Genomic DNA, 25,218 nt, shown 5'->3' with positions numbered 1-25,218 from the left:
GACAGAGACATGGAGGAGAGGACAGACTATGAAAAAAACCAGCAACGTTGAAGAAGACTGTGGAGGAGAACAGGTGAAGAGCATGGCAGCTGGTTTCATGTGAGAGAGGAGGGAGTATGCCAAAAAAGACAGACAGTAGGGCTTGGAGAGTTCAAAGCAATGGAAGATTTCTCCCGTCGATGAGCAACTTTATAAAACAATCAGCAAGACATGAGATGAAATCATAGGTTCATCAGTATTTTCTGATCCACTTGAGCTACTTGCCGATAGAATGAAATGAGCGAATGTTTCAAAAGGCGGTTAACTTTTAGGAGTTATCCTGGGTCGAGTCTTCAGGTAGAGCTCAAATAATTACAACCTCAAGATGTGCCCGGGGCTGAACACACTCAGCTCCCCTGTGCACTCAAACCCTTCAGATTTGGTTTTAACGTCTTTGGAACCTCATTTGTGTGCCATAACTACCTGTAACTGCTGCACTTTTTTAGTATTATTACTATTATTATTTTTTAGGCTGTGTAGTCACAGCACGTGGCACGGACGCCAACAGCAGAGAGAGAGAACAGCCCTACGTGGTGGTGAGGGGTCTTACAGAGGTCTGGGAGTTGAAGGGGGAGGGGCCATGCTGAAAGGGGTTGGGGCTGTGGCCGTCTGGTGTGGCGGGCGAGTTGCTGGGCCGAACACGCCCCACTGGCTGGATGGCACCTGGTCGCGTCTGGAAGGAAAACAAATATTGATAGTAAAATATGAGTGAACTGTTGCTTGAGTTGATGAAGTTTAATTAGAATGAATGAAAAGTGGGTGGAGTTGATGAGTGAAATACATCTGAGCATGTCTGCAGATTTTATAGAATATAATTAACATCAAGCTCCGCCTCCTCCAGAGCTACTTCAGGCGTGGCAATTCTGAGCACCTAAAGAGACTTTAAGGGTCTGTTTAGCACTTTAGCATGCAATACTATACTGGCTAGACTGTATGTATGAAATATATATGTTTAGATTTTAGACTTTATTTAACTGTTCCTGGGAAATAATTCCATCACTTTAGCACCCACCTGTATAGTAACCAGTAGGCTATCAAATACAAGACCATAAATAGCTTCATATATGTGGTTAAACTGACACAAACTGGACTCTACTCTTATACTGCAAAATACATCATCCTAAAACAGCTATTTCTGAGCTCTGGAGACACTCACTGATGATGAGGTGTTGTCCTTGACAGTGGGAGTAGAGGTGTAATGAATATTTGCCTGCAACAAAAATTAAAACAAAGCCATGACAATGACACAGAAATGCATGGATCAGCAGCACAGTGAATAAAATCACTAAATGTAAACTTAAGGGGCTTTTTTAGGATGATGCCAGGCCACATAAAGACACTCTTCAGAAAACTTGAAGCTACCAGAGTTTTCCTTGAGCTAATATGATCACCAAATGTGGGACAGCGGTCGTAATATGCAACGCAGATTGATAAAGCTCAAGGGGGGAACAAAAATGATCACCCAGTGAGAAAATATTAAGCCATAGCTGGTCAGTAGATCTATTTCTCCAGTCTGCATGAGGCAAACCATGAGTAATCAGCTGGCTGCGGAGAAGCAGTCACATGCTTTTCAGACCACTCAGCTAGTTATGTTTTACTGTCAGAGAGCTCAGAGCAGCGTGAGCTAAAAAAGAAATCCAGGCCAGCGCTGAAAGGGCCGCATGCCCCACTTACGAAGCGGGTCTCCCTGCCTGCACACAGGGAGCTGTTGGAGGAGTGGTGGCTGGGCTAAGGGTGGGAGGAGAGGTCAAAGTGTCAAATACCTCCTCTAAAGAGCTACAAGCGACTCATGGAAAAAGGATAAAAAAAAAAAAAATTAAAAAAAATTGGTATGAGAGCAGGCGATAAATATTAGAAGAGAGCTAGGTTTAAGAGCCGCTTACCGGTTGGATAGTAGGAGAGTAAGGGGCTTCCCTGATTGGGCTTTCCGTCCTGGTGAAATCAGAGGAAGGCGCCTGGAAAAACAAAAAGTAAGGACACAAATTTAACAGCCGCTCAGTTTCACTGAAAACACAGAGCAGAAAACAAAACAAAAACAAAAAACTGTTTAGTCCAGCTGTGAATTTACGCCTCCCTAAACATGCGCTTTTCTGTGCCGTGCTCCTTCGTGACCCTCCTCCTCCTCACAGCTGTCGGCTCAGACATTCCAGTCGATCCTCATCACAGACTCACAAATACCTCACGAGGTGCCACAAGCTCTGTGCTCACAGTAAAAACATGCAACTGTTCAGCTGGTTATTATTAAAACAGGATTAATATGAATGAATTGGCCAAAGAGCGTCCTAGAGAGAAAAAAAAATTCTTTCACATGAATCATCCAACTGAGAGTATTTATCTCAGAGTGCAGCTTTCTGTTAACACACCATGCTGCCTCCACACCACACTCAGGCGGGCGTCTCTCTTGCCTTGCTGAACAGCCAGGGCTGCAGCTGCCCCTGTCTGCCGTAGCCCACCGGAGGCCCCGACAGGATCTGCTCTCCAGGAGGAAGACCTTTTCCTCTGCGATTAGCCACCAAGAAAGGGTTCTCGCTGAAGCAAATCGACTGAGAGTCCACCAGGCACTCCTCTTCTTCAGGTGCAAGGGATGAATTAAGAGGTGTCGTGGAGCCAGTACTCTGGGGGGTGGAGGTCCCATCAGGGGAGAAATGGGATCCTTGAAGATAGCTGGGGTCTGAGTTCAGACTGGAGCTGGACTCAGGGTCCAAGTGGCTGAGGGACTTAGAGGGTTCATCTAAACCAAAGCCTAGGGGCTTTAAAGGAGCTGTGTACTGGGCCTGCACGGGGGCCTCCATAGGATCAGTCAGAGTGACAGAAAACTGCACAGCAGCAGAGGAAAGAGGGGGACAGACAGACAGTAAACCAGTGACAGGAACTCCAGAATACAGAGAAGAAAGGAAGCTGCTCTCAGTTAGATTAAACGACAAAACAAGTTGATTGCCACTTCAATTCCCTCCTCACAGGTTTGGCTGTTCTCACTAAAGTTACTGCAGAGACCAAGTGGCACCAATTTCAACAGCAGAAAACTAAATTTGTAACTCTAAAATTTTAACTGTATGTGATCTCAGGTACACTCACTGAACACCCCCCCCCCCACCCCCGCACAGGCTAACTGGTTTTTGCAGGTACTGGAAGTGCAATGACCTTCTCTTCATCTTTAATTTCCCTCCAATTGAAGTGCCAACTTAGCAGCTCCATAAAAAACATTAGTGGCCTGTTTGTAGGACTTCAACTATTATTTTCAAAATATTACAGATTAATCAATCTTCCAGTTACAGGTACACCAGATGGGTCATGACTTGACTGGTTTATAAACAATAATAAAAATGCCAGTTTTTTAAATTTTAAATGCGTAACTTTTGATAGGATTAAACTTACAGGATAAGATGCACTTATACTGATCAATTCTAACCCTTAAAGCTGCCGATCAAATAGATTTTTCTATTAAATATTTGCTAAAAGGACTTTGGATTAGGGCTTAGTCATTTAAGCCCTGCTTTTGATCCTGAACTCATTGTTAGTTAGAAAGAACTGGATGAAGATGCTGTTTATGGTGAATGACCCAACGGGCCAGTCGTTAGAAGATTAAACTGAATGAAAACAAAAAGAAACACATAATTTTCTGCTTGTGTAATGAGATATATATATTATATTCATTGTGCTTAAATAGAAGGTTGCATGAATGACTCATTTGTCATCAAAATATTTTAACATTATGACCACAAAATAAATTAATAAAGATACTAAAACTCGCTTTTTAGGGTCAGCTTGAAACTAATTAAGTACAATCAATACAATATCTGGACACTGAATACGTACATTCATGCAGTATCTGCTACATTCTCTAAAACGTGAGATGAGCTCGACAGAGAAGCGTCTTGGTGCTAAAAAGAGTCCCTCACGTCACTAAATCTTTCCCGAAGCCTTTAAGATACGTTTCCCAGCGGCCATCATTCAAGACTCTCCGCAGCCCACACTCCTAGCATGTGCTTTAAATAAACATTATCAGACCAGTGAGACATTCGGGCTCCAGCACACCTTCAGCTCCTCCTGTACTTAACAGTGACGACTACTGCTCGTGTCACAGCTGAGAGAATACGCAGCTTTTAAACCAACGTTCACTCTGAAACTGAATCTCGGCCATGTTCTGTTTCACATACTTAAGACCTTAAAATTGTTAAAAATCTTCAGGTCAGCCCAGACAAACTGCAGTGGAATTTATCCCACATGGCCTTGACATGTCTGGTGATAATCGAAATAGCCACAGTAAGAATACAGCGAGCATTGTGATGCAGCAAGGCAGCTCTGTACTGTCAGAGTCGGCGCTGCGATGAGGGTCAGCGAGGTGGAATGTGAACGACACAGACTGCGAGGGACAGCTGGGGCCCCGCTGTGACAGAGCAAAGTCAGGCTGCTCGTTCGCCGGCATGCCAACGCGCTGAGCTGTCTGGGAAGTCCAAAGCAACCTGGGAACTGAAGCGTTTAAACACTTCAGTCACGGCTTTAAGTGAATGCCATGAATCAGTAACAGAAAGCAGAGTCTGAAGTGCCAGAACAAAATTTATGGAAAATGTTTTCTGTGTAAAATTAAATGATAGCTCCATTAATCAGGATTTGGGATGTCCTTAAAAACCAAATACATATTTACCAATAAAAAGTTTTACTAACAGAAAGTATCAGATAATCTTAAATGACATCTGAATGGGTCTAACACATTTTTAGTCAGGAATTTCTGGAGTACAACACTACTAGTTTTCCCTACTCTAAAAATTTGGATCGGTTAGGGCCGTTAATAGGATACGTTAGGCAACATCACAAAAAATTGATGTCAAATATAAACGTCAAAATTCAACCTTTGTAAACCTGAGTTAAAAATCGGGATAAACTTCTTGGAAAATTCTAGGAATTTGGTTAAACCACCCTTTTTATTTTTATATTTATTTTAGAAAGGTTTTATTATGAAGGAACAGTAGCGAGAGGATGATTTAAACACCAACAAATGGGAAATACAACCCTGTCTTCACACTCAGTTCCAATAAAACAAGGCCCTCTATACATTTATCTATTGGCAGTTTAGCAGGTTGCTCTCAGGTCTGAATCCATCTCAACTTCTTATAAATCACATCTTGTATCACTAATATTTAAGCAGCACCTGTTCTTTTGTTGAAACATTTTTACAACAAAGCAGTGCTATGAAGCACACCCACTTGTGTTTCACCATCAAAAATCAGGGCTTATGAGATGCTAACCCCTTCAATTTAAAATATTGGTCCACTATGAGTGTAACTAACCAACAAGCTGTTCTTACAGTACAGTCTGAACAGGACCACGTTTCCAGAGCAGCTCTAGCACACAGAGCAGGAACAGCTGCAGACGATATGTAGGTTAAGTTCTACTCTCACAGGTTACTGAGAAAAAAGCCTGTACTGCTGCTAATTTACAACTTTCACACATAGCTGCATTATTAATGCGAATTATTTAACATTTGCTGTTTAAAAATGTTTTTAAACAACCATATTACAGACAAAATTGGATTAAAATAAGACTGACGAGAGAACAGACAGGACAGAAAGACTCAGAAAAAACAGAAAACAGAGTCGCTTTAAATCTTTAAACTTCCTCCAGTTAAACCCATTATACTCACTGTAGGACGGTAAAAGCACAGAGCTCTATGTTCACTTAAACGTATTCCCCTTAAGACTGGGAACTCAAACCGAAACACTTGTCTTTTCCTCATAGGCGACACCCCCCGTCCGCCAGCATCCCACCCACCCGGGAGACTCCATCCAATTCAGAACCAGATGCAGGTTTAAAATATCACAGATAGGCCAGTTGATAGTGGACAGCTGTCCCCTTTCCAGTATCTCACCAGCTCCCCCTCTCGCACTTGCAGAATACAAAGACTGACTTCGGGCTTTGCCTTCTTCCATTCCCAAAATCTTCTGCACCATATGTAGTTTTTCTTTTAGTCTTTCGTTTGTGATTCTTCCCGGATTACTTTAGTCTTCCCGTAAGACTCTTCATTTACTTCTGCTCTTGTTGTGTGTTGTGCAGTCAAGGTTTAGTCTTCAGCAATGTTGACTTGCGGTGAAGATCATGGAGGTGTTAAGTGCTCATAGAGGTCCAGCTGACTGACGCTGGGTTTATTCTGAGCTTTTAAAAAGACTTCCTGCATGGGCCGCTCTCAAAATGCTGACTCAAGAAGACTGCTTTCTTTTTACAAACTCTGAAAAGTAAAAATCAGACAAACATGAAGTAAAACTCACCCTGCTGACCTTCTGCAGACTCGTGGTGGGCAGCGCAGCTAGCGTTTTGTAGTCGAGTTTTAGCGGTCCAGTGCCAATGCTCTGATGGGAAATAAACAGACCCAGAGGTAAGACGGTCTGCACTGAAGTTTAGTTTACAAAGAGCAGGTGGTCACATAACAAATACAAGAAATCAAGCGAAAGATCAATACTGGCACTTTCTGTACGTCTGAGCTGGCTGTGAGTGATTTTCCTACTCTGTAGTCTTAAAAGTTTTCCAGCTGTGCATGACAATTTAAACACATGTAATTGATGTCTAATATCAAAGGAAACCTCAGGGTTGTTGCATAATCTATCATTATATGTAGACTAGATGATCAAATACGTTTAGCTGAAATGGCAGCTGTAAAATTCGGTCACAGTTTTAAAAAGCTTAAATAAGCCTTCAAATCTGTGGATTGGGTTATTGTTTGATCAGTACGTGAAATAGCACAGCTCCACAAATAACATGTTAACAGCTATAATATCCTTCTGCGGAAAAAGGTAGCAACCCTCAGACTAGTATCAGCCTTTTAGAGCTGAAACAGCTTCTTATAGGAGTTTTATTTCCATTAAATTTGCTTTTTTTATAGCAATACTTTTTTTCCCCCATTTCATAACACTACATCTCTTCTTTCTGAGACATTTCTTGTTGGATTTCCAGTGTGATTAAAGTCATTTACCTTACCTAGAGTTCAATTTAATGAGTGGGCAACAGCTGCTCAGTCCCTCATACCAAAAAGTGCTTCACAGTCAGTGTTTGACCTCACTCACAGTAGATTTTCCTTAAAGTGAAACGCTTTAGTTTAAATGTTTAGAGATCTTTTTTAAAGCGCTTTTTAAAAGATGCTGAAGAGCAAAGAGAAATCCAGAACTCAGATGAGGTTTAATAAGCCTAATTCCAGGGTTTTTAAATCACCTGCACTGATCTGGAACTCCTGACTCTAAATGTATAAATGTGAACGTTTCATAAATCTAAGGGTGGTTTTTCCATGAGATTGAGTTGTGTTTAAGGATTTAAATTTTTTAAAAATTGAAACTAAAAGTCAAAAAGGAGACTGGGAATTTCCTCTTTTTTCCTTTAGGAGCTGCTTCAATTATGATTTAAGTGTTTGTATCCTTTGTTTGGTTACATTTGCAGGTGGACACTTATCAGGGCCCCTCCAGCACAACTATTCCAATTTAAATTGGGTCCCTTAAAAAAAGAAAATGTATAAAAGTTTAAGACACATTTATTTAGCATTTGTGTCTAAACTGCAGACAGGAAGTTCACCCGAGGACCTGCCGATGAGGAGTATCTCACCTCAGTCTCCTCTTCTAGCAGGCGAGTTGCCTCCTCACGCTCCAAGCGCATTCGCTCCTTCACCAAGAGAGGAAGGGGAGGAAGAGGAGAAGTACAGAGGGGAAGACACACAGTCACACACAGCCACACAGTAATGCGATGAGGTTTGAAATAAAGAGGAAGACGAGGAAAGTAGTGTTAGAGAGAAGAGAAACAACAGTGCGGAAAGTGGTATGGAGATGGAATGATTGGATGATTTTGGATCACACATAACGCACCAAAGGTAGAGGATAGGTGAAAAAAAGAAACAGAAGGGAAAGAAAGGATAGAACCCACACACATTAAAAAGTATTCTATTCATCAGCTATAGGAGCAGAAAAAGCATGCAAGGTGGGACATTACAGGAACAGTTCTGTCAAACATGATGCCCACACAGGGTGCAGAGGGGAAGCTTCATTCACCCGGTAACAGGCAAACGTGAGGATGTGACTCTAACTCCACCCTGCAGACCCAGTATAATTTATTTTCAGCTATACTGGCACAGAAAAACTGAGTTTTCTTGCATTGATTCATCTTCATCAATCTGCTCTCTACCTTTCCCAAAACAAATGATTTTCAATTTCACTTACCACTTTCTCCATCTCTTCTCGCTCCCACTGTGATGTCTCTCTCACCATCTCAGACTCCTGACGAAGACCAACATTTAACCTTACAATGCTAAAAGCTACTGTTCATCATGTAAAGCTCAGCAGAGGCAATTCAGTTTCTGTAAATAAGCCCTGGCAAACGTGGTTACGCCTAAACGTGTGCAGAGAAACAGCAGAAACATGGCATTCAATAAACCAGCAGACCCTGCATTCCTTTAGAACGGGCAGCCTCCCAAAAACTAATCTGGACAAAATAAACAACTGGGCTGGCGCATTCTGGCCGCTCCGATAGTAAGATGGGTACGTGCGGCGTGCATGCCCAAAATGAGTAAATCTGTACAACTCCACTTGCTAACACCAAACTGCTGTGGAAGCACTGTGCTGGTGTGGCAGAATTGCTGAATAACACATCCGATTCACAGGTTGCGCTGAATGGCAGTGGCTTTGGTTAGTACGCCAGCTTTGCACTGCACTTACGTGGATCTGCTGGATCTTTAAGGAGCCTCAAAAGTGCGTTCTGCATGTTAAAATCAATACCATCAGTACCTGACCTTAAGTAGATCAGTGATAGCAATGTAATGAAAAAATGAAGCTCGTGCACAAGTGAAAAAATCTGCAGCTTCTCAAGCAGCAAAATGAACTTCAAATCATAGACCATATATTAAAGAATGAAGCCACTGTGTTGCCACCAGTTGGTTAGTGAATCCTGCTGTGAAGCCGCAGGCTGAACATCTTAATGTTTGGAAGCTGGAGTTAAAGAGTGAGTCGAAACTGAGGCACACTCCATGGTTATAACGTAGCAATGCATCTGAAGCATGTCCTGCTTCATTATCCTAATTTATGATTCTATTGGAAGCATAATTTGGTAGGTGCGCATTATGCGCCATTGCCTGTTTATTCATCACGGAGTATTTGGAGACAAGTGTGTGTCTTCTATGCAAACTAGAGGCAACCACACCAATCTGGTAGTGACTAAAACTATAACAACAAGGTTAAAGGTTTTGTTCAATGCCCTCTTTGAAATCGATTTCACATGGCATAAGCCAGTAACCTCGCTCAGATCTACCAACTCTAGATCTGAGCGACTGTGGTCTTAGCAGATAACACTCTGCCCTCTCATCCATATAAGTTCACTTTTAGATTCACCAGCTAAACTGCTAAACTTTGAGCGTAAGGAGTGCAAAAATCAATGTTGTAGTGGCCATCTTTTATATATAATTTATGTATAGAAGTTAAAATGTACACTTGTAGTAAAAACACACCTTCTGTATTATTTCCATCTCCTCTGGGCTCAGGTCTCGGTCTATAGAAGAGATGCTCTCCATACTGTTCTTTCGCACAATACCGGTTGCAAATGGGTTGGCAATGATACCCGGAGATGCCTGAAAACCAACACAGAGTACAGTTTAAACCCTTGAAAATGGAGATGTTTTTAACTGAAAGCTATAGTTCTACTTAAACACTCAAGCCAGGTACATGATAAAAAGGAATATACATTAGCTAATATAAAGACTGAATGATTAGAGGTTTGGTAAGTTCATAATAATAATAAACTGTACATATCCAAATCTGACTGTTCATGTCATCTCACCTCCACTGCAGCCACTTTGCAAGGGTCAAAGCCATCACAAACCAGCATGACCAGAGAGTCCCCGACAGCACGGAGCACTCGCACCGCCTCCGTGTGCGTCATTCCCAGCAGGCTGTGGTTGTTCACCTCGAGAATTCGCATGCCAACCTGCAGTCGCCCGTCCCTTGCTGCTGCACCGGTCGAACTCACCTGCAGATAACAGTCAAAAATGTGAGCATGTTCACATTTCTCATGTTGATAATAACCTCAAAATTAAAGCTGAGTCGTGCCAAGATGTGTTGCTTTGGATTGCTAAAGAACCTTTGAGATGAAGATGCCCTCATCTGTGGGGTCGAAAGGATTTCCAGCATGTCCCTTGGCCCCTCCGCGAATGCTGATACCAAGTTTCTCTCCAGGCTGCTTCTGGATCATGATTTCCTGCATTCCCGGCGGTGAAGGGTCCCGTCGTACCAACATACGGATCTCCTGCTTGTTGGCCAGCAAGGCCCGCACAGCTTCCTGGTGTGTGGCATGTCGCAGGTCAATGCTGTTCACCTCTAATATCCGGTCTCCAACACGGAGCCCACATTGACTTGCCAACCCATGAGGAATCACCTGAAGAAATGAGGTGAAGTCACGGAGTCAAGCAACATATTCAGGAGATGAAAGTGTAAGAATACACCTGTTTTACAGTAATACCTTTGAGATGAACACCCCAGGTTCATTGATACCAAAAGGGTGGCTGGCATGGTCGCTGCCTCCTACAATACTCAGGCCTAGAGGGCCTCCAGACTTCACCAGGGTAACTTCCTGTTAGGATTAGGTTAGATTGGCTTTAGCAGAAGATTTGAAAAATAATTTAAAGCCTGAATGTAAAGACGACGACTCAAACATCTCAAGTCAAATCTACATCTGTTATAGTCTAATAAATATCAAAAACAACTTTCTATTTAACCACACCATTAGTGCTTTATTGACAGCTACTAACTACTCAAGCCTTCATACCATACACCATCTTCTCTGGAACTGGACAGCAATAAGGATAAGGCGGGGCCACATAAACAAGCATTAACACTGAGTGCTTCAATGACGTTTCTACAGCAATGGCTACTAAAACGACTAAACAAAAACCAAAACTATTCAACACACAAGTCAGTCCTCAAATTCTCACCTCAATGGGATACTCGTCCTCCATCCGGCTCAGATGGTTCCCGAGGCCTTCCTCGTCCTGGTCTGGAGAATCTGATGGTTCTGGGGGTGGAGGGGAGTGGGCTCGTGCCCGGGTCTGACCTGGAGAGCCCCCTGGTGCATTCAAGTCACGCTCCACCAGGAGGGCGATGGTGGGGGAGGTGCCGGTAAGGAGCGCTACTGCCTGGTCATGCCTGGCCTCTGTCATGTCTACACCATTGATCTGGATTCACAGTAAAACCAACCGCGGAGGGTGTCAGCCCACCAGGACGCTCCCACTGGTCATTTTCTACTCATAGGATGAATATTTGACAACAAACCCAGCCTGCCAACAGTCGTTTCTCATCGCTCTCTCCATTCATTACCCAAAATGAAAACTGAATGTTTAAGTTCTAAACCGATCTGATTTTTAATTCTGAGATTTTTCAAGTGCGCCAAAGCGAGTTATTTAAAGAAGAACCAAACACCTACACAAAGCAGCAGGATCTTATACGGAAAGTGAGGGGTGCTGCAGGCAATTTAAGATGGCAGAGCGTCCCTGAGGGAGAAAAGCTGCAAGCAAGCAGAACTATTTTTCATCAAACTGCCTGAAGTGAGCTCATGAATGCCCATGCTGCTATCTTTTCATGTAATCAGTTCAGCACTTCTTGCCTTTGTTTACTTAAAACTTCAGTGGAAGTGTGTAGCTTCTCCAAAAATGATCTTAAGTCCACAAAGGCAACAAGAAGTCGTCAGACACCACAGATTAACCATTTCATTACTGTTTATGTGTGTTTTAGGATCAAATAAATAGGGGTAGCTTTTAGGCATGCAGTCTAGTCCAAAGTGACAAGCAGAGGTCGGCACAGACCCGACAGTACCAGCTCTTACCACGGGCTGACACACTGCAGCTCCTGCTGTTGTGGTAACTCGTGTTCCACAAAATCAGCAGAGCAACAGGCTCAGCCCACTCCACCCCCAACACCATACCCACCACCAAGCAGGCAAGGAGATGTACTCAATGCATTAGTGAGCATGCACAACAGGAGAGCGTGAGAGAGGAAAAGAGAACCAAAGAGAAGCCAATGAAAGAAAAGAGGAAATCCAGAAAGAAGGCAAAGAGGACCATTCAGGAAGCTTTTCTGTGACTACAGAGAGCAGGAAGTGCAGTAAAGAAACAGATCTGATCATCATCAGTTCATTTACAGTAAATAACAAAGTGTGCAAATGTGCATGTGACCGGACAAAAACATGCGACAGAAGAGTTGCTAATACGCAGAAAGATACGGGAGCACAAAGCAAAGCTTGGAGTGGGATGAAAAGAAAATGAAAAGCTAAGAAAGATCATGCAAAGGCTAAATGTTTTAATATTTAACTAAAGCAAATAAAAAATCTTCATCGAATCCAAATAGAGAATGGCTTTAATATGAGGACCGTATCACTAACTCATGGACGTGATGTGTGAGATTTTGATGAGATAACTTTAATTCATATGCTCAGGATGGAAACACAATGTCAGTCACACAAAGCCTAAAACTGACTTATGAAAGCAGTGATGCTGGCACAAATGACACAGTTTCACAATAAAAATGCAACAAAAATGTCAAAAAGTAAATGCCGCATTTACCAGATGTAGGAAAAATGTTGTATCGCTGTAATTCTCACAACACAAAAACGATACCTAATTGTTTGGGATTCATGTCTAAATTTTTTCTGGGATAAACTTATTCCTGTTTGTAAAGAAAGCCCTGCTTTGATCACAGTCAACACTACAGTGTCCAGATGGAGAAGGATGGTAGTACTCACAGAGATCACCCTGTCGCCCACACGCAGCGTGCTGTCTTTGTGTGCCGCTCCGCCCTCTGCGATTCGAGAGATGTAGATTCCCTAAAACAAAACAAGACAAGGACGACTACTGATTTAAAACATTTCTGCACATTTGTGGATAACTTATTTTTTACTCAAACATTCTCATATACTGCAACTAACAACGGCATCATTCTGAACGATGGCTACAACAAACCACAGACCTATATGTAAACGCTCGCACTGAAAGAAAAACTGAATTTGTTTTCGTGACTGCTGCAAAATTGACATAGTTCGACACATTAGCAGCACACGCTGCCAGACAACACACAAACAACCTCTACATATAACTGATTAACAGGTCAGCGCCAAATAGTTAAAACGCATTATAAAAGCCTCGACTGCCAGCAGCTCGTTACAAAGTACGAGCGCTGAAACGCTGTCCCCTTTGCTCAGACACATTACACCGTTTGTACACCAATAAAAACCCAGCCTAGCTGCTAGCCTGTCCCACATGAACAGAATGTGTAAACAAATGCATGTGCAAAGTCTAGTGCACCAATTCACATCCACCAGGTGAGTCACTGCATCCACTTCAAAAGGCTTTTTGAAAGGGAGGAAAGACTTACAGTCAGACCCGCTTAAATCTTATGTTTATGACTCCTTCCCTCTTTGTGGGCTCCTGGAGCTGCTCGAGCTGCAGAGCAGCAGTGTGCTGGCCCAAATATACATGTCGCCCTGTCCAAATTACAGCAGGCCTATCGAGTGTCAAGGCTGGCTATTCATATCGGCGTCTCCCAGGAGATGACTGTAAGCGCTGTGGCCAGAATAGACAGCGTTAAAAGACAGATTCGCTCTGACTGAGACTGTTACTGCAAACATGTGACTTCACTTCCTAACTTTCAAACCACACTTTTTGAAAACCCTTTTACTGATAGTATGAGGCACTGTCTGCAGTTTTGGATGTTTTTCCTCTATTCCCTTCTTCATTCCCCAGATTTGGACGTTGACAGAAGGTTGCATACATCACACGAGTAAAATAAAGCAGCCATCACATCTCAATCTGAGGAACTAAACAACTCCCTCAAAGAACTGAGTCAGTTCAATGAAGTATTGTGTTAAATCATCTAAAGATGAATGAGAGGAATACTTCTGTAATGCAATTTAACTGATTCAAACAGAGGACGCTCTGCTTGGATGTTTACACAAACTTGCATAATGAACTACAACATGATACAGATCTCAGATAAACATCTGTCCCTTGTGCTGCTTATTTTAACATCAGACATGACACTGTGATCTGATAGTCTTGTAAAGAGGTGCCTGTCTCCTATCAGGCTAAATAAAACTCAATTAAATATAAATTACTCTTACTTTTAAGGTTTACTTAACTATAATTTCGGTGGGCAGGTCAACTATGAGGGAGGTGTTTGATATGGGAGCAAAAGATGCTGCTGGGTGGAAAATGATGGGATGGTAAACACATAAGAGGGTCACCTTGGCAACAAGAGGCCTGGACTCTTACAGTAGTGCCCAAGTTTCAGCTACAGAAGCAAAGCAAATCAATCGCTTCACATGCAGACAGGGCTTACCAGGTGTTGGGAACAATCCACAACCATTATTCAAAGTATGGATTAATCTATCAGTTATGTTCTCAATAATTTAGCTGGCATTCATGCATAATAAATCATTTACCCGCTCAGAACTGGTTGTAGTATGACAACAAAGAGTGCACCATAGACGGTTGTAAGCAGACGGCAACATGATGGTCAATCCACAAAGACAGATTAACGTAACCGCAGCCTGTTTTTCTACATATCAACATTTTTATTCCATTTGCGAATAAATTCTGCCTCATCTGTCACATAATGAATTTAATGTCTGTACTGTCACAACCGTCACCTCTCTGCCTCTGATGTCAGCACTATGAACTTTATGATGTGTATCTGACAGCTCAATATAAGAAGTGATCTTCAGAGGATGAGAAAAAGGTGGATAGGCTTTCCCTTAGTGATAGGGTGAGGAGTTCAGTCGTTTGGGAGGGGCTCAGAGTCGAGCCGCGGCTCCTCCACATCGAAAGGAGCCAGCTGGGGCTCTTTTTTTTTCTTTTCTTTTCTTTCCTCACCGTGTCTCCTGTGCGGTACGGCGTGGAGCCTTTCCCCCCTGCAATGCTGAATCCCAGCCCCTTGTCATTACGGATGAGGCAGGTGGAGAACCGCTGCCTCGGCCCGCTTGGACTGTTCTCCAAGTTAAAGGCAAGGCCGCTGCTCCGCCTCTCCCGTGGGAAGTAGTCATCCTCGGGCCTAAGCGGTGTGGTGGTGATGGCGTTCTCTGGTTCCACCATGCGCTCCCGCAGCACTGTCATGGAAACTGTAGCACCGGAGCTGCGGAGAGCTTCCACTGCTGTGTGATGCTCAGCTTCGTGGAGGTCCACTCCATTTACCTGAGACAAGGAGATTGTTTGTTTTCTGTTTAACAAAACAAACAAAACACTCTTCTTAGTCACCCTCCCTGTCACACACAGACATGCAGATGTTTACCTCCAGCAGTTTGTCTCCCACTTTAACTCCAGCTCTGGCTGCAGGACCCTCTTCAGACACTCTGGAGATGAAGATTCCCTAAAAGCAACCAAACATTAACACAGTCAGTCTGTGACCTCAAATACTTCCAAACCTAAACAAACCCCAGGTACCCAGCCCTACCTCGTCATCTCCTTTGTAAGGCGTGGATCCTTTTCCACCAGCAATGCTGATGCCCAGGCCGCCTGTTTGTCGCACGATGGTGAGGGTGTGCTGCAAGTTGAGGACGGGGGAGTCAACAATACTGGGAGTGAAAACCCATAAAAAGCCTACTTGTCTTAGGGCAGATTAAGAGGAAAATGAGCCCACGGCGATTTACTTTGTTTTGTTTGGGTTTATACAGGGTGTATCAAAAAGAATTATCTGATTTTGAAAGGCTACATTTTTTAAGTAATGGACACAGAAAGAACCATGTGGTAAATTTTTAAAATGCATGAATATAAAGTTTTATGCAAAGCTTGCAGTGTCAAGTGCTCAATGTGCCTCCCTCCGGACGCATGGTAAATGTCCATGAGATAGCCAAACTCCTTCCATACTTTAGTGAGCATGTCTGGAGTCAGTGCTGTTGTTATGCTATCTACCGGCAACCACGTGAAACTCACGAATGTGCTCTTACTCACAGCTGCAGGTTCAAAGCACTTTAAAATTGGATGATTCTTTTTGATGAACCCTGTATTTTAAGTCGTGGGTAACCTCTTTCAGCAAGAAGGTGGCGTCAATCAGTGCTGCACCCTTTGTTTGTGCTGATGGATAAATGCTGACTTCAGTGTCAGTTTATGGGCCTATGCCAGTTTAAATGGGAGGCAGATGGCTTTGTGTTTGCCTGAATTTGATTTAAAGCACGAACAAAAAGTTTAACCCAAATCATCCACCAATTAACCAATGAACTGACATGGGACATGAATTCTAACACACTGTGTAAAAAATGCTTCGGCTGGACTCAGTGAGACCAACATTTTTCCCAAAACAAAGTGTATTATGTATAAATTGGAGTGTAGACTTGTGTACATTATGCATACTTGCAGGCCATGCAAAAAGGGGAGGAATGGAGACAAATGAGGTACAGATGGAAGGAAGTAACAGACAACAGTTTTAAGTGCCCTAAAGGTGGAGTCCTTGCTTTGAGACTCCAGTGTGACTAGAGCGAAAACAAATGTTTCTTGCAAATTTTCATCACCCACACTAAACATACTAAATGTACCGATATACAGTGAATCATGCAAAAAAAAAAAAAAAAAAATGTAGATGGAGGGAATAAACAAAAACAAAAGCAAATCTGAAACAAGCTCTTTCTTGCACTTGAAATAACAGCCATGTGTTACAGATTTACACAATCAAAAATCAGCTTTGTCATCCATCCACCGGTTATCCTGTTTGGAAGCTGGATTAAAACCTAGAGGAAGTTGGGAAAGTGGCTTTGCCTCATCAGAATGTAACCAGCCCATTCATTCCAGGGTGACAAGGCACTGGACGGGATGAAAAAGGAGCAAAGCAGCAGAAGCAGAGGAGAGGCAGGGGAGAGGCAGAGTGTGCCAGAACCTGGACTGACTGAATATCTGCAAACTTAAATCTTCATGGCACTAACTCTTTTATAGAAGGAAAAGAAAAAGATCTGGTTCAGCCTGAAGAGGAGAATTCAACTACTCAATAACTGGAAAGGCCAGAGTTTCCTTCAAAATAGCAATATGTGCAAGCTGTGCAAAGCTGCTGTAAATGCACTGAAATTAACCTACATGTTTAACCTATATGCAAAAACATCAGATATGGTTGATCAATCTGCAGCACGTGCAATGATAAGAATACCGACTCCTCGCTGAGAACCTGTTCTCCGTGTTTTCCTCACACTGTTTATTTAACAGAGGAACTGGTGGTATATATTTTTTTTTATATCTTTGGTGTGTATATTCAAATACTGAGGGGGCGGGGTTAATTAATCACCAGTTAATGATGACTACCTTGTTTTGAGGTGGAAGTAACAATCTTACTATGATTACAAAGAAAAAAAAACTTAATTTATTCACTGAGTTCAGGCAATTTATTAAACAAATGCTGTTTTTCAGGTATGACCTGTGATTGGTTTGTTATAAAACCCAGAAGGGAAGGATCAATGGAAAACCACAAATGTTGTGTTTAAAAGGCCAAAAGTTAAATTAAAAGTTAAATGTTATCAAGTGCCTGGCCCTCTGCTTTAGACTCCAAAAAGCACAAAATGCTGAGAATGAAACTCTCACTACATGTTTACTATCACAGGGTTAAAGTGTCCACACTCCAGCTGTCCAGTAAGAAGAAGGAAGAAATAAATAGTGTCCGTTTCAGTCCTGTATTCAGGTTCTGCCACACTGGCCCCTCCTGTGAATGAGCTGGGATTAGAGGGGTTCCCTAGTGATCGGCTCGGATTAACCGTGGATTTCTGTGGGAAGTTTTCTCCACTTCTGAGTATGGGTGGACAAATGAATGGGTGAGTGAGGGACGGAAAGACAAGAGTGGATGGGAAAGAGTAGGTACAGACCTCTTCCTCCTCAATTCGAGCAGGTTCAATCAGCAGATTATTGACTTGATCAAATGACACCCCCTGTTAGGACAGGAACCAGCAAGAGGCATGCGGATTAGTCAGGCCAAAATAAAAATATGCACACAGACAGACACACCCAAAAAAAACAAAACAGAACAAAAAAAATATATAAAAACCTCCAGACACACCAGACACTCAACACGCCACTGTCTGCTTGCAGGTTGTGAAGCAGAAGTGAATCCACAATCACTCCCCAGCCACCAAAAGCAAAATACAGGCAGAGGTGGAAAGACAAGACCAAGGAGCTGAGCCAGAATGCAAAAAATACAGTGCAGAGAGAGTGGACAAAAGAAGGCAAAAGCTCCCAAACCACAACAAGCCCAGCCTCCACACCATCAACAGCAATTTCCTCCAGGAGCAAGACTTAAATTTAGGTGAAGAAGTCAGTTTCAGGCTAAAAAAATATAAACATAGCTAAACGATTCACAGAAAGTACAAAAGAAATGATGCAGAAACTGATTTACTAGAAGAACAAAGTCCCTACAAAAACCCAGTGAAAGAAAATACGACCATGTGACGCAAGCCAGGCTCATTCGATGTTGTGTTCCAGCTCTGCCAGTACATGTTCTGGTTGGTCCGAGTTCAGTCACCCACACGCACGCACACACCCATACCCACACACCAAACAGATTCATGATGATGTTTGATCATTAGGTTAAAAAGGATTTCTACAATTAGCGTGACACAAATTAACAGATCTCAATTTAATAAGTCTAATGATCAACAAGGACATTCATTGATAAGCAGCTCCCGAGCATCCTTCACTCATTTCATTCATACTTTACAAGCATACAATGTTACAAAAGCAGTGTGCAAGTGTCAATATTCAATTAAATCAGCAGGTAACTGATGATAAGGCGCGCCAGTGTTGAGCAAGAAAGGCTGAATTTATCCACAAAGGGAAAAAAAAAAAGGTTTAGACAAAGATCTGAATGCAGTCTTGTATGGAAACAAGGGATCACAATGGCCTGTGGCTGATTTATGCCGACATGTCTGCATGCTTTCTGTGGGGGAACAGGCTAGGAGAGGCAAAATCTGAGGGGGCCAGATGAGGCTGTTGGTGAGTTTGCAATGAATGTAATGCATCACCCTGGATTTATAGCACAAGAGCAGGGCGGCTTCATCTCAGGAATGACCCTGCATGCAACGCCACATCCATCTTAAGTGAATGCAGCTTGCAAGGTGGCAAAGGCTCTCCATGCATACAATATCAAATGTTTGCAAAGAGGCAACAAACAAGGAAAAATATATATGTAAAGTTTTAAATCCTAAAATATGCTGACTTGGTGTGTACTGCATGTCCTGCTGTGATGATATATAACACTTTCTACATTCCTGAACTGCACCCTGCCAGTGTTTGGATCTCTCTTTTACCTTTACTTGGCTGGAGTTGACCTGATGCCGGCTGTCCTCTGCCTCCTCCACTCTGTGGCGGTGCTGAGGAGTGCCATCACTCTGCTCTTCCTCCTCATCCTCCTCGTCCTCGGCAGCCTGAGCAGAAGAGTTGAGGGCGTCGGGACTGAAGCCCTGCAGCAGAGCGGCCACAGCCTCGGGTTTGGGCAGCTTGGTGATTTTGAAGTGCTTCTTGTAGTGTGGCGTGTCCTTTCGTATCAGACGCTTCTCCATGGGCCTCTTGTCTTCCTCGTCACTCCTCTCGCCGTCCTCGCCGTCCTCTTCGTGGTCCTCGTCCCCACCTCGGATGATGGGTTCTTCTGCAAAGTGCACAGTGGGCTGGAGAAAAGAAAGGAAGAGGATTTTAGAGTCTAACAGAAACAAAGACTGAATCCATGAAATGAGGAGAAAACCTATCCACCATTTACCTCAATGTACTCCACCTCCATCTCATCAAGGTCATCCTCATCCTGAGGGGAAGGGCCATCCACACGGTTCTCCATGTGAGAGGCCTCAGTCACATTTTGTCTGTCCTCGTGGGAGGTGGCCGACAGCGTGCTGTTAGACACCTGTGAGTCATGGCTCTGATTGGAGAGGTCACTGAGCCTTTTTCCCTAAAACCAATGACATCATTTTTATTATATCAGCATGTACCACAGCAGCAGCTAGTCAGGCAGTATTAGAGCAAATTTTGAGTTTAGTTGTTTGTAATACTGGAGCTTAGCAGCAAGAAATGAAATGCTATTTGCTTATTTTTTTTTAATTTGGTGGTGACCATATTTCTGACCGTTTTCATTAATCATTATTAGACGTTATGTACCTGTGGGTCCAGGGACTGATCCTCGTCCTGTCTGGATGTGTAGGCTTCATTCCTCCTCTCTTCAATCCCTTTCTTCATCTCCTTCAGCTCACTGGGATGCGGTGTGGCTCTGCGCTGAAGGCCCTGAAGAAAAAAAAAGCAAGTTTATCTGATTTTCATTTAAGCACGACATTATTCTTTTTTTAGCTTTTGTGCTGATGGGTCAGGTTTGCTTTGTTTAGTTTTTACTCACTCTACGCTCTGCAGCAGCCTCATCATCCTCATCCACCTCAGCCTTGGTCTCCTCCTGGAACTGGATGACCGACACTCTGTTCAGGTTGCTGTCTGTCCAGCTACCATCTACACTGTTCTGCAGCAGGTTCTCTGCAGATAAAGAGAGAGGGCAAAAGAAAAAGTGTTCCAGTTAAAATAAATATCATCTATACATGCTTCTAACAGGTCTGAATACTCAAATGCTTATTTAAAGCATGTTGCTTACCTAGGCTTGGGGAAGGCTGCTGGGGTAGCAAATAGCAGGTTAACACTTTCTCTCCTGTTCGCTCATCGTCCTCTGTCTGGAACTTGAGCATTGGCTGAGACTGGTTCTCTGCGAGCCACATGGCCTTCAGGTTGAGGTTTGTCAGGGCGAAAGGCAAGTTTTGTAATCTGGATAAAAGTAAGGTCGGGACAGATAGATGAGCTTAAAATTTCTAAGATTTTTAAGGTGGATCTATTGTTTGTTTCCTTCTTTCCTGTCAGTACACTCAGAACAGCACATCAGCTGGGCTGGCGTCTTTGTGAGACAAATCTGAATTTCTTTCAACATGCCTGTCAGAGCCAATGAGACTGCAGCAGGCATGGGAGACATTTACACTTTTCCTCACATACTGTGGTCTACAGGACCACTGTCATGGTTAAATGGCACTTTCCTACTCCTCTTAAGCACACAACATGCCTCATTCACCTACTCGCATGCATTCAGAAAGCAACTTGCCCGAGGATACTTTGGGATGCAGACTTGAACAGCCAGGGATCAAACCACCAACCTTCTGATTAGTAAATTACCTCCTGGTGACCGGTTGTTCACACCCCACCCCAGTTTGACAACCCTTGCTGTAAGGCCACTCTCTTGTTAAAACAGTGAAATGAGGGGGCAGCACGCACCAGTACAAGCCTAGCTAGGATTATTTTGACTTGCAAAGAGACTGTAGGAGAATGTAAGAATAAAAGTCTCTGAAATAACACTTTGACAGCGATAATTATGCTTCAGATCATTCCAGTAACAAACAATTTGCACAAAGTCATACCTGTGATGAAATTACGAACTACAAGGGCAAAAGTGTCGGTGCAACGTCTTTGTTTTATCTATTTTGGCAGACATTCTCTTCAGGTCTTCAACCTTTGCTGTGAAAGCTGCTGTGCATTATTAACGGTCTACGGTGTTAAGTAAGGGTACCTGTTTCCAGCCACATCCAGCACATGCAGTTCGGTGGCATCTGCAAGCTCAGCAGGCAGTTTGCCCAGGCGATTGTCTCTCAGCGAGAGGACGTTGAGGCTGGCACAGCCACCCAGCTCTTTGGGCACGCTGCCCAGCCGGTTGCGGTCTACATTCAGGTTGGTCAGCTTCTTCAGCTTGCCCAGCGAGCGAGGAAGCGACTTTGAAAGCGAAAGGGAGGGAGACGAAAGCCATTAATAACCACTGGAATCAGTGATTCAACATAATTATTGTTAATGGGACTTAGTTATTAATGGGTGTGCATGAACCCCTAATAGGTCAAATGCAGGGCTGCAGGAAGCAGTTTATACTGTGCGTCCCTACCTGTAGCAGGTTCTCCGTCAGGACAAGTTCTGTGAGGTTTTCACACTCGCCTATTGAATCAGTCAGATGGGTCAGTCTGTTCTGGTCTACCTTCAGGATGGACAGCTGTTTCAGAGACCCTGCAGACAAATCACGGTAACATTTAGCAATACACAACATCGTACACTTCACTACTGGGCTGCACTATTTTTCATTCAGATCACATACGTGTTTCTTAATATATCTGTGTGTGGATGTGTGCGATTTTGAGCAAGCGTTTTATGCAGAAAAGCGTAAATGAAAAACAAAGACAGAGGCTGCAGTGGGCAGTTCTCACGATTTTTAAAATCTGTTTTACTTCACTACTAAGAAATTATTTGTATTCTTTCCACAGCAAGGGCAAAGAAGAAGGAACAGCAGAAGCACAGACTTAGCCCACATTACAGCTTATTTATGATGCACCATCTAAGCTGCAATATGTAGACGTGAGTTTGCAAGATTCACGGACAACATACTGTAAAATATGTTAATCTAATTAGTCCTTGCAATTAAACACATATCTGTGCTTCATTGGCATTATTTTTCCAGTAGGGGGCAGTGCTGTTCTTGTTTAAGATCACACTAGAGCCATATCCCAGTGTATACTTAATATGGCTTCATGATTAGGTGCAAAAACTTTCACTGACAAGATAACACACAGTTTACAGGAAGAACATTATTGAATTATTATTGAATTACTGAGTTAGTTACAAAACAAAGGTAATAAACACCAACACCTTCATCAACACCACAGAATAATGTTGGTGTTTATTACCAATCTGTGTTGGTAATAAACACCAACACAGAAAAAAAACCTGTCCTTCCCCTGGTGTTTCTCACCTATGCTGTCCGGGATGACCTCCAGCAGGTTCTGTGTGAGCAGCAGGTCTGTGAGAGCCAGGAGGCCATTCAGCTCTGACGGGAGCTCCTCCAGACGATTCTCCGACACATCCAAACACACCAACCTACGAAGGTTTCCCAGCTCCTACACACACAGACACACACACACACACACACACACAAATTACCACTTACAGTGAGCTATAGAGACACAATACAATCCAGCAAACACAAAAAGAAGAAAACTGCTAGTGGGAGTAAATTCTGCATGAAAGCAACAGTTTGGAACTTCATGAAAATCAGGACAAAATCAGGACACAAACAAACAAAAAAACAAAAAAACTGTACTTACTGGTGGTAATGAGGACAATTGGTTACGGTCCAGCCACAGCTCCCTTAGGTTGGGGAGAGCGCCGAGGGTATCCGGCTAAAGGAAAGTAGGGGAGAAAAGAGAGTGAGTGGCCATATTTTTATGTAAAATCTAATTTGTGTTAAAACTGCACGTTGTGCAGATCGTGCTTCATTTGAAATCTGTTAGAGGGGCTGAGAATTTGGAAAAGAAAAATCATGTGACATCTGTGGATGACTGTTACAGAAAGATCTGATGTCAGCCTCAGTTATACCACAGACTGCTTCAGATGCTTGAAGCTGAAATCAGCGCTGACTAGCACGACTCCCACCGGATTCCGACTTTCAGTTTGACTTTTCTGACACATCAGTACCAGGTGTGCTTTCTTACCATCTCTCTTCTCTGACAGCTGACACACACACACACACGCGCGCGCCTCACCAACAGTGCCGTCTTCTTCTTGTCACTCATCACTTTTGTTTTATTTGGTCATTTTTGCACTTCACTTGAGTCCTGGCCATCTGGCAGGTTGTCAAAAAAGTTCACTAGCTCAAGAAGTTCTGTTGTCCCGTGTTGTCCACGTCACATGGGCAATCGTATAAAAAACATTCCCATAAACCTCCCTCTCGCCAGGCACCTCCTCCAGTTCTTCCTGGGGAATGGTGAGGTGTTCCCAAGACAGCTAAGAAGCATAATCTGGTCTCCTCCCAGTCAGATGTACCCAAAAGTGCCTTATCAACTTCCAGAAGACATCCCAGTCAGATGTTTGTAACACCTCAACTGGCTGCTTTGGATACAGAAGAGTAAAGGCTCTACTCCAAGTCTCTCCTAAAGACCTATCCCTAAGGGTAAGCCCAGAAACCCTTCAGAGGAATCCACCCACAGCCCTTGGATATGGTTGAGGGTATTTAACCGGTAGGCTCAATTAGCTAAAGTACTGCTTCAGCTTTGCCTTTACTTCTGTTTTTACCAGCTACACCAGTAAAATTACTTCAAATCTCCAACTCTACACTTTCCCCGAGTTGGAAAAATATGCCTTTGATACTTCAGGCAACAATCCCCACAAACCTGTAGAGGACAATTCAAACTTTGAAACAGAAGCTTAAATAAAAATTAAAGGTGACCCTATTATGCTTTTCCTTGATTTATATCAAGTATGTAAATTTACAATGGTAATAATGAGGTCAGTAAATGTACAAGTAAACCTCAGATCTCATAGATGCACAGGGGCTGCACAAAAATCCAACATAAGATAAATACGGATTGAACCATTCAAGGCTATGACAAGTGAGTACAAGAATCAGCACAAAAACTCTCCTTTAAATATGCATATGATCTTTCCCAATGGGTTATTAGTGTACTGAAGCAGGACTTTCAGAGATTTCTAGTCTGACACCGATTTTTCAGTAGATTTTTTTAATCTACTGTTGGTAAATCAGATTCTGATTTTAGGAAAAAATTCAACTGAAGGATCTTGAAATGAGCTCAAATTTAAAATATGAAATAATTAAGGAGCATGTAAACTGGCTGAGCGATGGTCTATGACAGGCATGCAGGCAAGGTTTCATCATGATGTCAACTGTTTGTTCAGCCTCCGCCCTCGTCAGGGCATGAGACATTGTTTGCTCTGTCCTACACAGACAGGTGGGTGTTCCCGGGCTAAAACCGGCACTCACTCTGGGGTAGTGCAGGCAGGGCTTCACTTCTTTCAGACTGGCTGGGCTGCGTTTGGTGAAGTAAACATGTGGTCTGGATCATAATTACTGTGGTGGGACTGTGAGAGGGATATTTGTGATACGTGTCAATTTGAGAGTGTGTGCGTGTGTGTATGTCTGCTCTACTGGTTGTGCGAAAATGAAAAATATTATTTTAAGACACAATCATGGGTGTTGTCTCAGCACGATGATGATCATTTAAGGGGATGAGACGCTGACTTACCAAAACTTCCAGTTCATTGCTGCCCAGGTCCAGCTGTTCCAGTTTCACCAGGAAAGAGAGCGACCTGTATCAAAGCACGACCGGTTACGTCACACAAATATGTGCACTCAAAGAACAAAG

At 43.0% G+C, this 25,218-nt stretch overlaps 1 protein-coding gene across 16 annotated transcripts in view; it reads right to left on the bottom strand.

The window, feature by feature from the left end:
• The window catches only part of scrib (scribble planar cell polarity protein), a 78,534-nt gene that overhangs the window by 13,686 nt on the left and 39,630 nt on the right, over positions 1-25,218 (bottom strand). For 7 of the 16 annotated variants that reach the window (XM_084939603.1, XM_084939612.1, XM_084939614.1 and 4 more), the window contains exons 6-31: positions 25,099-25,162; positions 23,164-23,238; positions 22,812-22,956; positions 21,954-22,072; positions 21,591-21,790; positions 20,634-20,800; positions 20,388-20,518; positions 20,156-20,278; positions 19,764-19,949; positions 19,318-19,674; positions 17,881-17,943; positions 15,495-15,584; positions 15,333-15,410; positions 14,918-15,235; positions 12,793-12,873; positions 10,991-11,230; positions 10,519-10,629; positions 10,141-10,434; positions 9,841-10,029; positions 9,512-9,631; positions 8,232-8,288; positions 7,624-7,680; positions 6,303-6,383; positions 1,923-1,994; positions 1,196-1,249; positions 590-712 (exon numbers count right to left, since the gene is read on the bottom strand). In XM_084939603.1, coding sequence (XP_084795729.1) covers positions 590-712; positions 1,196-1,249; positions 1,923-1,994; positions 6,303-6,383; positions 7,624-7,680; positions 8,232-8,288; positions 9,512-9,631; positions 9,841-10,029; positions 10,141-10,434; positions 10,519-10,629; positions 10,991-11,230; positions 12,793-12,873; positions 14,918-15,235; positions 15,333-15,410; positions 15,495-15,584; positions 17,881-17,943; positions 19,318-19,674; positions 19,764-19,949; positions 20,156-20,278; positions 20,388-20,518; positions 20,634-20,800; positions 21,591-21,790; positions 21,954-22,072; positions 22,812-22,956; positions 23,164-23,238; positions 25,099-25,162 — 3,595 coding nt within the window. Of the gene's footprint in view, positions 1-589; positions 713-1,195; positions 1,250-1,922; positions 1,995-2,444; positions 2,856-6,302; positions 6,384-7,623; positions 7,681-8,231; positions 8,289-9,511; positions 9,632-9,840; positions 10,030-10,140; positions 10,435-10,518; positions 10,630-10,990; positions 11,231-12,792; positions 12,874-14,917; positions 15,236-15,332; positions 15,411-15,494; positions 15,585-17,880; positions 17,944-19,317; positions 19,675-19,763; positions 19,950-20,155; positions 20,279-20,387; positions 20,519-20,633; positions 20,801-21,590; positions 21,791-21,953; positions 22,073-22,811; positions 22,957-23,163; positions 23,239-25,098; positions 25,163-25,218 lie in introns of all 16 variants that reach the window. The other 9 variants (XM_084939607.1, XM_084939618.1, XM_084939619.1 and 6 more) reach the window with 8 other exon arrangements.

This window comes from Perissodus microlepis, chromosome 9, assembly GCF_051167445.1.
Source record: "Perissodus microlepis isolate ML-2025 ecotype Zambia chromosome 9, ASM5116744v1, whole genome shotgun sequence".
Classification (NCBI taxonomy): Eukaryota; Metazoa; Chordata; class Actinopteri; order Cichliformes; family Cichlidae; genus Perissodus; species Perissodus microlepis.
This window is presented reverse-complemented; position numbering and strand designations above follow the sequence as displayed.